Here is a 17,919-nt window from a genome sequence, read left to right as displayed (position 1 = left end):
GTATTTGTATCTGCTATTAACGAATGTTGATCAAAAATTGAAGTTTCAAATAGTAGATGGGTACAAGAAATACGTTTATGGAATGATTTGGTAATACTAAAAAGAGTTTCATAAAAACATTTGCTTAAAACAACTAAATTAAACTCATTACAATCTTATTTTAATAAATTCATTTATTTCATACTAAATGTGTAACAAATTTTAAGATTTTTCATTTATTGTTTATTTTTATACACAAATATATTAAATATTTAGCTAAATTTAAATACTATTTGCCAGAAACAGTATTTTAATTTAAAACCTAATTTTTCTAAACATTCTTTACTTTGCGTATCCATAAAAATGAGAAATATTTCATTGGTACAAAATGTTGATATGGACTTTTCTTTAAAATCTTTATCCGAATCTAATAAGATCCGACGACTTTGTAGCGACCATTTTAAAGTTGAGATATTCTTATTTTGTTTTTCCAACAAATCAAAAATATCCAAAACATTTTTACTATTCGAGACCACTGGCACCACCACCTCACACAAATGTTTAGAATCTTTTAAAGTTAAAATCTTATAAGATTTTTGGGAATATTTTGTTATATTTGCACATATCCATTGATAAGTAGCGCTATTCATGCAGGCTATCCATAGCTTGCCCTCAAATAGTGATATGGCTGTTTTGTTATCAAACTGTAGTTGACTTGATGAATCACATGCACGAAATCGATCAAAAAACCAAACCAACACCTCTTCACACTCAATACTACTGATAACGGTATTCATATCGCTGGAAGATATTATGGCCAAGTAATCTCTTATTTCAGGACTAATGGAATAACAAGGATGTATAGTGTTCTTATGGGAATTGTTGTTTGTGGTTGTAATTATATTCGATTGGATTTTGTTTAAATTAGAAGAATTGGTTTCTATTAATAATTGGTTGTTATTAGCGGTAGTATCTTGAGGTTTATCTTTATATTCCTTATTTTCGAACTTAGAGTCGATTTTGTTATTTTCTGCCGAAAGGATTTCCTTCGAGGGATCAATGGATGTTGGCTTTAATGTTTGACCAGAAGTTGGCATTGCAATATCCAAAGTTGAATATTTTGAAAAATTCTCCTTATTCGAAGACTCTGTAGAAGTTTCCTTTAAAGGTTTATTAGGTGCTAGTGCAGCAATTTCTTTGGTTGTACTTTTTGGAAATTCATCTAAAAATTGGCATACAGTTTCCGAAGAAGGGACTGTAACCTTTAATCTGTAGAAAATAAAAAATAGTAATTGCAAACTTATAAAAGAAGCGAAAATACCTACTTTTTATTTTGTATAACAATATTTTTCCTTTCATGTTTACTGCGTTTTTTGCCGCAAGATGAATCCGTACTACTACTGCCTTCACTATCTGAATCACTCAATTTACATGAATCCGTTTCACTATTCGTTCCCTCAGAATCTTGCTCTGTATCCGAATCGGCAATCAGTGTAATGGATGATGTGGAACTTGAAGGTGTCACCACTTTAGAACGCTGTTCAAGTTCCTGCTGCTGAGCAGCCAATTCATTAGTATAAACTTGTAGGAAACATACAAATTGAGGATCCTCATACTCATAGTATTCATCATAGGCATATAGCATTATCGCCGATCCCCGTACATCGCACACATCCTTTACATTCCAATTATTTTGGAAAACTTTTGTCAACGTACGCAATTCTTGATGTTCGGCTGGAACATCAACAAATTCCTCAATTTTCATTTTTAAATCACTAATGGTTGCATCATCATCAATAGAAAAATACGAAATATTCTAAATGAAAGTAAGGGCCAAGTAATGATCATTTTAATAAATAATAATCAATAAAACAGAAATATTTAAATTAAAAAAAATACCTTAAGTGCGGAAAGAGCCTTTAAATTCTGAGGTTCTAATTTAATTTTAATAAACATCATTTAATTAATTAATTTATTTTTTAAATTCTTTCTTTAAATACTTATCTCCCAAGTGATGAATCTATATAAGATGAAGTTCACTAAATTTATTTATTCTTTTGTATATGAAGTTTGACAGCAACCGTTTTTAATTATGTACAGAATTTGACAATATTAAATGAATATTTATGTACTGTTGACTTCACCTTGTATGATTTCTTAAGCCTCTCTTTTAATAAAAAAAACCCGTTAGGTTACGTTTAGTATTACTATAGTTGAGAGAAAAAGTCAACTTTTAGTCATTATTAAATTTATTAAATATTATTTTTAAAAATTGTTTAATAATCGATTTTTTTATTTTTTACATATGTATATATGTTTAATTTTCCGAAATTGACTTGTAAGTCAATAATTCACTTATAAACACTAGTATCAGTATGGTATCGACTCATATTTAACCCCTGTCCCCATATAAAACATTTTTTATAAAATCTCTTTTTTATCAACAAATTGTTTTATAATGAAATATTATCCACATTTTTAACATGCAGCTAATGTAGGTTATCATACATACATTATATAAATCTTACTTATATTTAACATAGATTATTAAATATTTCCTTCAATTTAGTTGATTTATCGACATTGTTAGCCAATTTCGACTTTTCGACTATTTTCTACAAAATGTCGTTAGTGGTGTTAAAACTTTTCCAAAAACTTTTTTTTGTGCTAACAGGAACTTGTAGTTTAAATTTTACTTAAAAAATAATACAATCTGCAACCCCTAAAAAACATTCAGATTACAACATACGTTTAGTCTGGCATCACTTTTATTGCACACCTGTCATTTTACCACTGACAAGTCGACGTAAGATTTTTTGTTGGATTTCTTTAGTTTTTTTTGTGAAAATTTATGGAAAAATTGAGGATTAGTGTATAAAAAGCTATTTAAATTATGTAAAAATATAACTAATGTGTATCCGATCATATACATTTATTCTAGAATTTAAAAATCATCAAAAGAAGTAATCATTTTAAGAAGTCTGCAGCTATAGCTACTTTAACTACTGACTCACTTTTTTTCTGTATTGACTGGTCTAAAAAATAGACAATTTTGTTGCCACAATTATATTTTTAACCGAATTGTAGACGCAAAGATGTCTTCTTCGGCGATATATGTTTTGGATGTGAAGGGAAAAGTGCTAATATCGCGCAATTACCGTGGCGATAACATGGATTTGGCCGTAATAGACAAATTCATGCCGTTGCTAATGGAAAAGGAAGAGGAGGGCATGATCACACCCATATTGCAGACGGCCGAATGTACTTTTGCCTACATAAAAACCAACAACTTGTATATTGTATCCACTACGCCGCGCAATAAGAATGTCAATATTGCGTTGGTGTTTGTATTTCTACACAAGATAGCTCAAGTGTTTATTGAATACTTTAAGGAGTTGGAGGAAGAGTCCATACGGGATAATTTTGTCATAATATACGAGCTTCTGGATGAACTCTTAGATTTTGGCTACCCCCAAACAACAGATTCGAAGATTTTGCAGGAATACATTACGCAGGAGGGTCATAAATTAGAAATACAACCACGTATTCCTTTGGCCGTTACAAATGCGGTTTCATGGCGCTCAGAGGGTATTAAATATCGCAAGAATGAGGTATTTTTGGATGTTATAGAGTCGGTCAACCTACTGGCTAATGCCAATGGAAATGTATTGCGCAGTGAAATTGTGGGTGCCATTAAAATGCGCGTCTATCTGTCTGGTATGCCCGAATTAAGATTGGGTTTGAATGACAAGGTTCTGTTCGAAAGTACTGGACGTGGTAAATCCAAGTCTGTCGAATTGGAAGACGTAAAATTTCATCAGTGCGTTCGTTTGTCTAGATTTGAAAATGATCGTACAATTTCTTTTATACCACCTGATGGAGAATTTGAATTAATGTCTTACAGATTGAACACACATGTAAGTAAATATTTACAACCAATATAATATGCAAACGGATAGGTATATATTTATACGTTTCTTTTGACTTAGGTAAAACCCTTAATATGGATAGAATCAGTTATTGAGCGTCATGAACACTCTCGTGTCGAGTATATGATCAAGGCCAAATCACAATTTAAACGTCGTTCGACTGCAAACAATGTAGAAATTATTATTCCCGTACCAGCCGATGCAGACTCACCGAAATTCAAGACCACCATTGGTAGTTGCAAATATGCACCCGAACAGAATGCTGTAATTTGGACCATTAAATCGTTTCCTGGTGGCAAGGAATATTTAATGCGTGCTCATTTCGGACTGCCCAGTGTTAAGAGTGAAGATAGCTTAGAGGGCAAGCCACCGATTCAAGTGCGTTTTGAAATTCCCTATTTTACAACTTCTGGCATACAAGTGCGTTATTTGAAAATCATTGAGAAGAGTGGTTATCAGGCTCTACCTTGGGTGCGCTACATCACTCAGAACGGAGACTACCAGCTACGCACTAATTAATAGTTGCTTTTAATGGAATAATTAATGCCTTGATGTTTCTTCTTTAAAATATATTTGTAGTTTATGATTTATTAACACTATTTTGCAAGGTTTATTTTTCTGTTTTTTATTACATTGTAAGATTTTATTCAAATATTTCATTAAGAAAAAAAAACAAAATTCATTCCGTATTAAATTCTTTAAATAATTGAGAATTTGCATAGGTATTCTTTTGATTATTTCGTGTACATGTATTAAAGTTTTAATGAAGAAAATAAAAAGACTTTGTTTTTATTTATATTTGACTGCTCTGTATATTTTCAGTAAACGGCTAAAACACAAAATATAAAAAATATATATTTTCGGAAGGAAATACAACATACACTTTTGTCCAATTAACTAACAACATTACATTATTTGGTTTTTAAAAATATACCCTCAAACAAAAATAGTAATTGCTTTAAAATTATTTACATATATGTATTTATATAACTTGTACTACTTAAATAAACTAATAAATGCACTTTAAACTAGTCTCTTTGTTGGGTCCGTTCATTTGAGAAAATGCTATAGAATTGTTCTATTTCGTTTAAGCTTTGAAGTTTTTAACGGGATAGTAATCTTTATGAGCTGCTACATGTTCTTCCAATTCCTTCAATTGTTCTTTCAAGTGTTGGGGCATTTCAGCATAAACACCTTCAAACATTTCTTTGTAGCTGGGTTTCAATTTCTTTTCAGATACAGAAATCTGTTTCAAAACCTGTTTGCGTACATCTTTAACAAAAGCGTTTTCTTCCTCTTCATTGAACCAACCCTGTTTAATCATATAGTTCTTAAGCTTGGAAATGGGATGTTCTGTGGAATTCCAAATTTCAATTTCCTCTGCCGAACGGTATGCAGTTGAGTCATCTGAGGTGGAATGATGGCCAACACTACAAAAGAACAAAAAAAGAGTATAATTAAAAAAAAATTGAATCAAACTAGGCAATCATTGAACATACCGATAAGCCATAGCTTCAAAAATAACTGGTTTATTTTCACGTAAAGTGTATTCACGAGCCATTTTCATGGCATTGTAAACAGCAAAGACATCAGTACCATCTACACGGATTGTTGCAATGCCATAAGCGGGACCGCGGGCGGCTATACCATCACCTTTATATTGTTCATGAGATGGTGTTGATATGGCAAAACCATTGTTGCGACTAAAAAGCAAACAAATATTAATAACAGAAAATCAAGACTCAGATATACAGCTACCTTACCAGAACATAATAACAGGACAATCTAAGGTGGCAGCAAAATTGAAAGCAGCATGAGCATCGCCCTCAGATGCAGCACCTTCACCAAAGTAGCAAACAACACAGCTATCGTTATTATCACGGCGTTTCATGGCATAGGCAGCACCAACGGCTTGAGGCATTTGTGTGGCTTTAAATTACAATAACAAATTATTACATTGTAGAATTAAACCAATAGATTAAAAGAAAAACTTACACAGTGGACTAGAAATTGTGACAAAATTCAATTCCTTGGAGCCATAATGAACAGGCATCTGTTTGCCTCTACCCAAATCAAGATCATTGCCATAACATTGATTTATGAATTGTTCGATCGTAAAACCTCTCCACACCAAAACACCAGCTTCACGATATTGACCGTATATCAAATCGCTCATGTTCAAGGCAGCAGCGCTACCAATATGACTGGCTTCTTCGCCAAAGTTAGTCATATAGAAGGATATACGACCCTGACGTTGCGATTCATATAAAATTTTGTCCATTGTATTTAGCAAAACCATGTCACGGAACATTTTCTGAACGACATCTTTACCTAATTTAGGATCTTGTGATTCATCCTTAATATTACCCTCACGATCCATTACCCTATAAATGGGTATGGGAGAATAATCTGAAGGCATAGTAAAACTAGGTTGTGTTACGAACGGGGCCTTAGCACCTGGAAAGTTGGAAGCATCTTCAGCATTTTCGCTGCTATAGTAACGCAATTGTGATGCAGCAGCCACATTCTATAAAACAAAAAAAAACAATATACAAGTGCTTATCAGATGTACCTACTTGTTGATTTCCAATTTGACATTGTTCTTACCTTAATTTGGGCTTGGATTTTCGAAGAACGTGCAACTGATTTTAATAAATTGGAAGTTTGGCGCAAGAAGGACATATTGGATAGTTTTACAAAGGGATATATTAGGGTAAATTTAGAATTTCTTTGCAAATTTTATAGAAACTAAAAATTTGATCGTGTTTCTATCCACCTCGAACACAACTGCAAAAAAAATTACATAATTTTGACAGCATTTGATACCTTTGATTGGCAACACTAACATTATTCAGGGTATTAAAAAAATAATGGAATGTTTTTATTTAAAAATGTATATTTTAGTGCTTTACCATAATTTTCAAATATTTCAATACGTAATAAAGCGATAATTTAATTTTATTTACAACTCTTTGCTGCAATATAAATATTTTACAACACAATTGAAAGTGTGGCCAACCATTTGTATTTCACACATCATACAGCTGTCAAATACAACAAAATGTAAACAAGATGTTTTTTAGACACGTTTAAAAGTATAGAATTAAAACATGAATCTGTGTAAACAACAATTTTGGAAAGGTATTTCCATTTTATTGAACAACTATCATGCAATCAATCGTAAATTATTTGCCTGCTCCATCATCGAAGTGCAAAAAATTGTTAAGGGTTTGCACCAGCTAACGTTAAACTTAAATGGTCAACATGAAGAGCTTATCAAGGAAAACATTGACAAATCTCTACTAATATCACAATTGTTGGAAATAAATAATGACGACATTATTGAAAACAATATCGAAGGATTTGTTGTGCATTTTAAATGCATACCCAAGAAAGGCGGTAATAGTATTCAAGCCGTAGGAATCTTAGGTATGGAATAAAATATCAGTGGGGAGTAAAATTGCTATAAATTTTATAACGGAAATTGGTTTAAAATATATTTGTAATTAAAATATTTAAGAATGGTTTACATAGATCACATATGCTAGGATATCCTACATAAATATTTAAATTTTGTACATCTATGTATTTAATTTTGTTTTTGAAGATCTTTTAAATACTTCCTTTAGAATGACATTTGAAAACGATTCGATGACCGATTTCGAAATTAAACTGAACGGAGAATTGGTTGTTAATATGCTTAATGAAAAGTCAGGATTTGACGTCGAAACGAGCTTAAGATGGTCCGAATTTGTACTGAAACCTAAATTTTACAAATGGTGCCAAAATGATGATAAACTGAAGTGCGAAAAGAACAATGATTCATTACGTTTAATCGATATCGAAAAGTATAATCGGCTATATAATGAGTTTAAACAAAAATACAGTGAAAGTGCAATGAAGGTAAGAATGTAACATCAGAAATATTACAACTACATAAATATTTGCTAATACTCAAAAAACAGTAAATCGAAGTAGTATGTACTGCAATAGACCAATTGTATTAATATCAGCTTAATTCTATCTATATTTTTTTAGTTATGGAATGATGCCAAAGAATCTACCGACCCCTTAAAGTTCATATACGAAGACTTAGCCATAGCTGCATATTTGATAACTCTGTGGCAAAGTGATATAGTAAATAAACCTCCTACAGCGTTTGCCGATTTGGGTTGTGGCAATGGTCTGTTAGTATACATACTCATTCAAGAAGGTTATCAGGGTTATGGTTACGATGTGCGTGCTCGAAAACTTTGGTCTCTTTATCCAGTTCAGGTTACTTCAAGTTTATATGAACAAGCCGTAGAGCCATTTAAATTTAATCTACCTCCCGAAGTTGATTGGCTTATAGGCAACCATTCAGATGAATTGTCTCCCTGGTTACCAGTTCTGGCAGCCACCTGTCATAAAAATATCAGCTACTTCTTATTACCCTGCTGTGCATTCGAATTTTCAGGCAATAAATTTCAACGTCGAAATTCATCGATTTCTGGTTATAAAGATTTTTGTGATTATGCTGAACTAATATCTAATACTTGTGGATTTAAAACTGAAAAAGACCGCTTAAAAATACCCAGCACTAAACGCATTGCTTTGATTGGTCTTTCGCGCAACGACCATATGGCTAGAATGGAACATATTAAAGCGTTTGTAAAGAATGAGCAGCAACAACATTCGAATTCGTCATTAGAAGAAATTAAATTGAGAGAAAAGGCGGAAGCAGTCAGAAACTGCACACAAATCGAAAAATCTATTATTGAAAATTTGGTCAAACAAATTTTCCTTTTATTATTAGAAGAAAGTTCTAATAAAGAGAAGACAATTCCTATTGATGAATGGCAAACGGGGGGTCGTTTGACAATGTCACAAATAGCTAGAAGTTTAGATAAAGAAAATCTGAAACAAATTAAATCCGAATGTGGTGGTTTGAAAACCTTACTACGCAATAAACATGAGATTTTCCAATTTCAACAACCAGATTTTGTTTTAATACGCAAACCACAACGGCAGACCGACAATACAAATAAACCTCAAACTGTAAAAAAGAGAGCCTGTTTCTTTAAGCTACACCATCCGCAAGGCTGCCCTTTAGCAGATGATGAATGCACATTTGTGCATTAAGACATTTTTGTTTTTAATCCATTGACAATATGAATGTTATTGTTTGTTTTATTACAAATACAAAATTTAATTAAAATTTATTGATATTTATTACAAGTTTAAATATTTCTTGTATATTTTTACATAAGCATAATTCAGAAAAAAATTGTAGTAAAATTATTGAAAGACACAATTCTGTGTTTAAGATTTGCAACCACAAAGTCAATTTCTTAAAAAAAAAAAAAACGATTTTTTTGTTTTTTTGTAGGTTGGTTCATCGGTTTGAATTCTCTCAAAGTGATGAAAATCTTAACGAGAACTGTCTGAACTATTGCTGCGTCGACGTCTGCGAATGGGTGAACGAGAACGTCTGCGTGGAGAACGACGACCTCCTCGAAGTGGTGAACGATTTCGATTATTACGATTAAAGCGATTGAATCGTGGTGGAGAACGCCAACGTTCATTTGGTCTGCGATTTATTGGCGATGGGCGACGTAGCGGTTGTCTCATCTTTGGATTTAGAACGGGCGAAACATTCACTTCCTGTCCATCAATTTGTCCACCGTCCATTTGTTTTATGGCATTTTCACATTCCTCGTGTGTTGCATATTCCACATAGGCAATGCCTCGTCCGAAATTTGGATGAAAACGGTCTGTGGGAAATTCAACATTTTTCACATCTCCGAAGCAGCTAAATATCTCAACAACATGTTCCTTGGTAACGTTGCGTGTTAATCGGCCAATATGTATACGTGTGGGCTTTGGTGTTGGTGAACGTTCTCTGGCCTTGCCTAATGGACTGCGGGACCTTGAACGTGTTCGCTCACGAGTTTTTGTTGTTGGACTGCGGGATCGTTCACGGCGTTTCGGTGGTGGTGATCGTGACCGAGAACGTGTGCGATCACGGGTTTTGGGTGGGGGACTACGAGACCGTGAGCGAGAACGCTCCCTGGGCTTAAGAGCTGGACTACGTGAGCGTTCACGACGCTTTGGTGGCGGACTACGAGAACGTTCGCGACGTTTAGGTGGTGGACTGCGAGAACGAGAATGCGAGCCACTCTTACGTGTCGAAGATGACGATGATGAAGATGATGAACTGCTTGAACTAGATGAACTTGATCGCGATCCTGAACTGCTACGTGATGAGCTGCTATCTGAAGAGCTATTTTTAAAATAAAATCAAAATACATATATTTAATGCTTCACTAGTTATATGAAGGAAGGATCAAAAATAGGTAAGTTCGAAAAGCAATGCCTTCTTCGCAAAAGCTTTTTTAAATCATACGGAATATTTTTTCTTTGTTTAATGTAAAACTGTTTTGTTAATTAGTTTGGTTGCAAAGCATGCGCTACTACATACAATACATATGCATGTATGTAAACTTGTATGTATTACTCAAGAATCTTCATTTCACTTACCTGTCACTCGATTCACTGCTTGAAGAAGCACTTCCTCGTCTTCTGCGATCCCGTTCTCTTCCACGATTAGAATTCGAGGATGAACTCACCTTGTTGTTACTGCCTTTTATACCTTCCTTGCTGTCTTTAACATCTTTATTCTTTTCTGTCGTCTCCGTAGAGGGCGAAAGATCCCGGGCCCTATAGAACAAAATACATTTTTATTTTAGCATGTAAAATCACTTATAATAAAAGTCTTACATGATTATCCTGTTATTTCTCGTTCAAATTTGTAATATTTTATTGTAAATAAAGTAAATTTTCTTTGAATTATTGACTTTTTTCAGCTAGCAATGGAGATAATTAACACAAGAATTTTTTTCGCTCAAGTTTTCATTTATAATTAAACGCGTCTCTTTTTTGACATTTTCTTTCACAGCCGGCAGTAATATGCCAGAAAGAAACAGATATAAGCATTTTTTGGATAGCAGATAATTCAGAGTTGCATAATTTAACCCTTAACCGTATAAACGTATTATACTGTATTCAGGGAGTAATTATTTCCATTTATTTATTTATTCCATTTATTTGTAATACATTTTTTTTCATTATTTTAATTATTACATTCATTTATTGAGAAGTAATTAGATTTTGTATATAAAATATAACGTCTTTAAATAATGAAAAGATTGCTAGAAGGGCTGAAAAAGTATTTAAGTTATAAGGACGGCTTACCAATAACAGTATATTACCTCACATATCCCTCAGAATATATTTTTTTAGATCCAGGTTTAGGAATTTTTATAAAATATTTAAAATTATTGAGACACTACTTTTTTATATTTTTTGCCCCTTTTTACCCGCTTTTAAGCTACTCATGGTGCTGGTGTTCTTAAAAGAGTTGGCAACGCTGAGTGTTATTATTTTTTCTTCGATTATCTGTGTTTTTTTGCAAACGAAGAACTTTAGAAAATTTAGAAGAATTCTAATATATGTATCTATAAGACAAATATTAAGTTGTAAACATAATAATAAGATTATAAAGTTGTGTTATTAAAAGTAATAACATAAAAATATTAGTTATAATGGAACCTATTGATATTGCCCGTCTGGAGGAGGCAGTTGTTGTATTTTATCGGTCGACATCTCAGGAACAAGCTCAATTGCATGAATGGCTTACAAAGGCCCAGGCGAGCACACAGGCGTGGCAATTTTCCTGGCAACTTATGCAATTAGGAAAGGTAATAATGAGTTTTATGGAGTTGACACGCCGAATCGATTTATTAACACACTTATTCATTCATAATACTTTCCAGAGCCAAGAAGTGCAATTTTTCGGTGCCGTTACTTTGCACTCTAAACTAATGAAATTTTGGCATGAAGTGCCACCGGAAAATCGGGATGAACTAAAGCAAAAGATTTTGGAGAAAATAATACAATTTGCTGGTGGTCCAAAATTGGTATTAAATCGTCTATGTATAGCGGTACGTTGCCCTCATATAACTCAAATAACTTTTGTAAACATGTTGTATATTTGTTGAAACAATAACCTACAGTTAAGTGCTTATATTGTCCACATGTTGGGAGAATGGCCTAGTGCTATCGAAGATGTAATCAACACATTTCAAAACCAACAAATACCAAATGTTACCAATGAAACTCAATTATGGATAATGCTAGAAGTACTACAGGCCATACCGGAAGAAGTAAGTGTAGTTCAATTAAGCAGATAATCCTTATAAGGTCTAGATCGTTTTTATATAAAATTTTCTAGATGCAGGCTATTTATTCATCCGTAAAAAGAACAACTCTACGTGCTGAGGTGGCTAAAAGGGCGCCACTAGTTATTGAAACTACTGAAAAATACTTACAAATGCAATTGGATAGACAATGGGATGTTGAAGCATTTAATAATATGACCAGGGCTGTAAAATGTGTAGGCACATGGGTTAAGTAAGTTTTCAGTATTCAATTAATGTGTATAATTTTACATTTTTTATAAATAGTTAAGGAAAACATAAAATGTTAAGTGTACAATGCAATTGTTCTGTTAACATGATAGCATGATTCTATTTAAATTTACTAACAGTTAAAGAATATCTTATGTTAAAAGTTGTACAGCTGTTAACTTAACATTTTTTAAGGAATTCAATGGATTAACAGTATGCATAACTATTATATAGAATAAGTAGACCTATTAGAATCAAAAGTTTTGAATATATATATAATTTTAAAAATGTGTTAAATATATTTTTTAGAAATATTGGATTTTCGATTGAAAACTGTGTAAATATAACAAGTATCCTATTGAAAATGGTCAATAAATGTTATTGGCCATGTACACAAGATCCCGAAGGCGATGGTTGCATGTCAGCTGATGAAAATGATTTAGCCGAAACGTGTCTCAAGACTTTAGTGAACATAATTATTCAACCCGATTGTCATCTTTATCCCAAAACGGCATTTGTTCTTATAAAAATGTTTCTTGATTCATTATGTGACATAACGAAAATGGAATGGAAACCTGACAACAATAACGAAGACATTGTATCCTATATATACACACTATTTGTGTCGGCAGTTGAACGTCACTCTCAACTTTTGCTAAATGGCATAACGACAACAGACCCAGAACTGTCTAATTTATATAGTCGTTTGGTACATGAAATACTTCAGTGTACCGATAAACCTGGCATTTATCCCGTTGAAGAATCTTGCAGTAGTATGGCATTAGGTTTTTGGTATCTTCTTCAGGATGAAGTTTTTGCCATGAATAATGAAGAAGAACGTCTTAAATGTTGGGAATATATTAAACCATTATATGCTCATTTGACAAGGATTTTGGTGCGCAAATCGGAACAACCCGATGAAAAGTCTATAGATAAATGGACTTCAGATGACCTGGAAAGTTTTCGTTGTTATCGTCAGGATATATCAGATACATTTGTAAGTATAATTTCTTCGGGTACATTGATCTTAATCTAAAAATTATTTTTAAATATTTTTATTTTTATAGATGTATTGCTATGATGTTTTACATGATCACATTCTTGACATACTCTCTGCTGTGCTAGATGAAACTATCGCCCAACTACAGACAAATCCTACCCAGTGGACGAAACTAGAGGCTTGTATTTATTCCTTTCAATCCGTGGCCGAACACTTTGATGGCGAAGAAACAAAACAAATACCGAAATTAATGCGTATGCTTAACGAAATACCCTATGAGAAAATGAACGAAAAACTATTAGGCACTGCCTTGGAAACTGTGGGTTCCTATTGTCAATGGCTTAAGGATAATCCAGCCTATATACCATCGGCTATAGAACTGTTAGTACGAGGTCTCAACTCTAGCATGTCGGCCCAAGCAACATTGGGTCTGAAAGAACTGTGTCGTGACTGTCAGTTGCAAATGAAACCTTATGCGGAGCCTCTTTTAAATGCCTGCCAAGTTAGCTTGACTTCGGGTCAAATGAAAAACTCGGACTGCGTTCGTTTAATGTTTAGTATTGGTAAACTGATGAGTCTCTTGACACCGGATAAAATTCCCAACTATTTGGATATTATAGTTAGTCCTTGTTTCGAAGAATTATCGAATATATGTCAAAATGAAGCTGTAAGAAAGTTGTATTCTTTTCAAGTATTTCAATAATATTTCTATTACTCTTTTTCGCAGAAAACTCCTCAAGCGCGTATACGCACAATATTCCGTTTAAATATGGTATCGACACTATTCTCTTCGCTCAACACTGATCTCGATGATGACGAGACTATTGAAGATCTTCAAAATGTCCAGCCAGTTTTAATTGTAATGCAAAAGACTATGCCCATATTTCGGCAAATAGCTGAACTATGGGTGGAAGAATTAGATGTATTGGAGGTAAGACTTTAAAACTTCAAGTTTACATGCAATAGTGAATGAAATCATTTGTTTTCAGACTGCTTGTACAGCACTTAAACATGCTATAGTAAATCTAAAATCAAGTTTTAAGCCAATGCTGCAAGATTTATGTTATTTTATTGTTGCCATTTTCCAAACTCGATGTTGTGCACCTACTTTGGAAATTTCCAAAACCGTAAGCATTCAAATATTCTAAAATTGTTATACTGGCAACTGAATATTATTCTGCTTTTCTTTTAGGCCATTGTTATATTTTATAAGGATGCTGATTGTAAATCATTAATGCAACAACTACTTGTGGAATTCGTTATGCATAGTTTTAAATTATTTGAGGTAATTTATAATTTTTATTCTGTTAAGAAAATTACAAAATTCAATTTTAGAATATAATTTAAATATTTGTAATGTAATTTATTTTCATTTATAGTCAACTCCTGAAAATGGTTTTTCAAATATTGCCGAAACAATCGAAATGTTTTACGCCTGTCTTATGCAAATAATTAAGAAAATACCTCAATCGTTAGATGACAAGGCCATAGCATACGATCGTTTAATATTTTATGCTTTAAAGGCCATGACATTACCCGAGAATGGTCCCATACGCACCAGTGTGCAGTTCCTATCACATTTCGTCATGCAATCACGTAACTATGCACAAATGACACAAGCCGTCTTGGCAGCTGGTGAAGAAATTCTACGCACGGCAATTGTTTGTGTAGCATGTGTTACTCCACGACAACAAGTGGAAAAATTTGCGGATATTTTTCTGGCTATTAACAAAAAATATCCGGCAGAAATGGCGGTATGGCTTAAAAACATTATACACGTAACGAATTTTCCAACTCCTTTAGTAGACGACTCGGAAAAATCGAAATTTGTAACACAAATACTAAGGTAAGTTAACGGTGTATAATATATAAACTTTTCAATATTAAGAAAACGTTTCTCATTTATTTTATAGGGAAAAGGTTAACAAGCGTTTGCTGCAACAGCACCTTACAGAATTCGCCATAAAAGCCAGAGGTCTAACGGATAAATTTCAATAAATAATATGAGAAAACAAGATCAAATCGAAATTTCTACAATTATTTACTATGTTAATATTAAGTAGAACTGTTTTTATTGTTTATTTCTTCTACACTTTTTCTATTTATGAAAAATATCCATATTATTATACACTACTATACCATTTGTGGTTATAAATAAATGACAAACAAACGTAATTGTAATTTAAATATGTAGATGCAAAATTTTATATTTTTGCTTATTCGCTGTACACACACACACACATATATATATATATATATATATATATATATATATATATATATATATATATATATATATATATATATATAAAATCATGTATGAGTATATACTAACATACATATATAATTACACATACATATATACTTTAAAGCGAAATTTTCAAAAATCATTTACTTTCACATCAAAGAACAAACAACAATTATGTACTCGTATAAAAATGATCTGCGATTTTTATTTAAATATGTGTAGCTTCTAAAAAATGTGATAAATAATTTTATGTGTATGTTATAATTTATTAAAAGTATAAATTAAGTGTCAAATTATATAAAATATTTTAAAATGCATTAAACACTATAACCCCCGACCCCCTAATTATCATCATCAATGAATGTGTCAAATATTAAGATTTAAACAAAAGCAACAACAAAATAAACACTTAAATGTTTTATTCTGTCAAAAAAAAAAAAATTAAATTAAATGTTTTATTGAGTAGCGAATTGTTAATAACATATGTATTTGTCTCCTAATTTTCACAAAAGAACCGATTTCAACAAAAACTCGATTCTGTAACAATCACGTTAATTATTTACAAAAAAATCGAAAATATTAACTTTACCCCGTCTATTCTATAGTCCAAAGTCTAATCAATAGTCTAGTCTATAGTCTAATCCATAGTCTGTAGTATAGTAAATACTCTAGTGTATAATCTAGTCTTATAGTATATATAAAACGCAAACGGCCCTATCTAACATTTTTAAAATTTTACAGGAGAAGCAAAAAACTATTTAAATTGAAAAGTTTGTTTCTATCAGCGCGATTTATTTTTATAAAATAAACAAATTGTTTAATGGTGAAACGTATTATTTGTTATGACAGTCGACATTGGCGTACATAAAAATGGATAAATTGGATCTTTTACCTTTAATATTTAAATGTTTTTGTAGATAGGGCCTTTTGTTTTTTGTCAATAAAATAGCTAATTTTGGTCGGAGGAGTCTAATTTATTTTGTGGACATTTGTTTTGATGCAATACATTAGAATCTGCAATAAAATCGATTTTAGATTTTTGGTTAGTTATGGCCGTTTGCGTTTCAGGTGACGATATGTAGTCTGGTCTATAGTCTCGTTTATAGTCTAGTCTATAGAATTGCGTGGTCTATTGTCCAGTCTATAGTCTGTCTTTCTATTCGAGCTGAAAATTAGTTTAGTATGTACTTTAAAACCTAACTATCTACCTATATATCTATCTTTCTATCTATCTATCTATCTATCTATCTATCTATCTATCTATCTATCTATCTATCTATCTATCTATCTATCTATCTTTCTATTTTATTTTTTAATTAAAGAGTAAAACTGCACTTAATGGGACAAAAATTATAATATTATTATTACCAGTGCACAGTGAGACATTTGGCACTTTTAGAACGACATTAATCAAATCTTAGTGATATTGAGTTCTAATTTTAGTTACAGTTAGCAAACAATTGGCCAAACGCTCCACATAATAATCAGCACGATAAGACTGCTGCCACGCCCATTTTTTACAAGTATACATTGAATAAAAATTAAATTTTTGGTCGCATATATCACAAAACTTTTGCAATCGATTTTGAATTTTTATATATTTTTAGAAAGACAATTTTATACAGATTGTTATTTATTTATAAGAAAATGCAAAATATAAATATTTGTAGCACAGTCTCTGCAAAAAGTTAATAAAACCCATTTTCCTATTTAAACACATTTTCACCGTTTAGATACTGTTTTAAACGGGTTAGTATTATCCGATTTGTCTCAAATGCTCTGCATTACAGTTTAGTGCATGCTCTTCTATAATTTTTAAAAACATGCTTTATATAACCACCCTAATGAATATTAGGGTTGTCACTCTTAGACATTTTTATCAAATTGTACAAATATTTGCAAATAATTGAATGCAACATTAACAAACAATTTATACTCTAATTAAAATTTAAAATAAAATATAAATTCCGCCGTTTTTACAAAGAACAAAATAAATTTATAATCTATGAATTTAAACCTGGAAATAAACAGAAAATTTTACTTTTTAATTAAAGTTATGACACCTGATTGGCTTAAGTAATTTTTTTTAAGAGCACTAATTGTGGGCTAATACATGGTGCCAAGGCCAAAATTTATGTATACCCCTAACGTGAGTTTACACTTAATTGAAAAAAAAAACATATTAAATTCTATAGGACACTCTGATTTTTTTGAATATCTCTGAAGATCGCAAAAGATCGCAGCCAATTTTCATATATATGTTTCTATAGAAAATTTCCTATGCAAGGGTTATAATTAGATAACTACAATTGGCTG

General features: G+C 32.0%; 6 protein-coding genes across 8 annotated transcripts; 3 read left to right on the top strand and 3 right to left on the bottom strand.

The window, feature by feature from the left end:
• Positions 1 to 179: 179 nt before the first annotated feature.
• LOC119600346 lies at positions 180 to 2,033 on the bottom strand. Its single transcript, XM_037950513.1, has 3 exons — positions 1,879 to 2,033; positions 1,305 to 1,795; positions 180 to 1,248 (listed from the first exon to the last, which is right to left on the bottom strand). Exons 1-3 carry the CDS (start codon positions 1,936 to 1,938, stop codon positions 252 to 254), a joined length of 1,548 nt encoding a protein of 515 aa, XP_037806441.1. The 5' UTR covers positions 1,939 to 2,033; the 3' UTR covers positions 180 to 251.
• A 694-nt stretch (positions 2,034 to 2,727) lies between these two features.
• On the top strand, positions 2,728 to 4,706 carry LOC119600343 (AP-1 complex subunit mu-1). Of its 3 annotated transcripts, none has more exons than XM_037950510.1 (3): positions 2,728 to 2,785; positions 2,921 to 3,896; positions 3,969 to 4,706. In XM_037950510.1, the coding sequence occupies exons 2-3, from the start codon at positions 3,075 to 3,077 to the stop codon at positions 4,425 to 4,427; spliced, it is 1,281 nt and encodes a 426-aa protein (XP_037806438.1). In that variant the 5' UTR covers positions 2,728 to 2,785; positions 2,921 to 3,074; the 3' UTR covers positions 4,428 to 4,706. The 3 variants fall into 3 exon arrangements, with proteins under 3 accessions (XP_037806438.1, XP_037806437.1, XP_037806439.1); XM_037950511.1 differs by having other exon boundaries at positions 2,777 to 2,851; XM_037950509.1 differs by having other exon boundaries at positions 2,758 to 3,896.
• A 13-nt stretch (positions 4,707 to 4,719) lies between these two features.
• On the bottom strand, positions 4,720 to 6,929 carry LOC119600342 (2-oxoisovalerate dehydrogenase subunit alpha, mitochondrial). Its single transcript, XM_037950508.1, has 5 exons — positions 6,516 to 6,929; positions 5,904 to 6,435; positions 5,672 to 5,837; positions 5,408 to 5,611; positions 4,720 to 5,338 (listed from the first exon to the last, which is right to left on the bottom strand). Exons 1-5 carry the CDS (start codon positions 6,588 to 6,590, stop codon positions 4,996 to 4,998), a joined length of 1,320 nt encoding a protein of 439 aa, XP_037806436.1. The 5' UTR covers positions 6,591 to 6,929; the 3' UTR covers positions 4,720 to 4,995.
• A 70-nt stretch (positions 6,930 to 6,999) lies between these two features.
• On the top strand, positions 7,000 to 9,132 carry LOC119600341 (probable tRNA (uracil-O(2)-)-methyltransferase). Its single transcript, XM_037950507.1, has 3 exons — positions 7,000 to 7,337; positions 7,516 to 7,811; positions 7,947 to 9,132. The coding sequence occupies exons 1-3, from the start codon at positions 7,019 to 7,021 to the stop codon at positions 9,027 to 9,029; spliced, it is 1,698 nt and encodes a 565-aa protein (XP_037806435.1). The 5' UTR covers positions 7,000 to 7,018; the 3' UTR covers positions 9,030 to 9,132.
• LOC119600344 (RNA-binding protein with serine-rich domain 1) lies at positions 9,100 to 10,873 on the bottom strand. The gene is made up of 3 exons (XM_037950512.1): positions 10,668 to 10,873; positions 10,428 to 10,607; positions 9,100 to 10,170 (listed from the first exon to the last, which is right to left on the bottom strand). Coding segments are annotated over exons 1-3 (1,035 nt in total). The 5' UTR covers positions 10,670 to 10,873; the 3' UTR covers positions 9,100 to 9,317.
• A 434-nt stretch (positions 10,874 to 11,307) lies between these two features.
• Positions 11,308 to 15,557, top strand: LOC119600340 (importin-13). Its single transcript, XM_037950506.1, has 11 exons — positions 11,308 to 11,647; positions 11,723 to 11,890; positions 11,963 to 12,112; positions 12,181 to 12,359; positions 12,665 to 13,352; positions 13,423 to 14,022; positions 14,083 to 14,286; positions 14,345 to 14,482; positions 14,548 to 14,640; positions 14,735 to 15,201; positions 15,269 to 15,557. Exons 1-11 carry the CDS (start codon positions 11,492 to 11,494, stop codon positions 15,351 to 15,353), a joined length of 2,928 nt encoding a protein of 975 aa, XP_037806434.1. The 5' UTR covers positions 11,308 to 11,491; the 3' UTR covers positions 15,354 to 15,557.
• Positions 15,558 to 17,919: the final 2,362 nt, after the last annotated feature.

The sequence above is a fragment of the Lucilia sericata genome, unplaced genomic scaffold (assembly GCF_015586225.1).
Source record: "Lucilia sericata isolate MDLA Ls3-8-SP2 unplaced genomic scaffold, ASM1558622v1 Contig000110F_arrow, whole genome shotgun sequence".
Lineage (NCBI taxonomy): Eukaryota > Metazoa > Arthropoda > Insecta > Diptera > Calliphoridae > Lucilia > Lucilia sericata.
The sequence above is the reverse complement of the archived record's forward strand: the minus strand, read 5'-3'. Positions and strand labels throughout refer to the sequence as shown.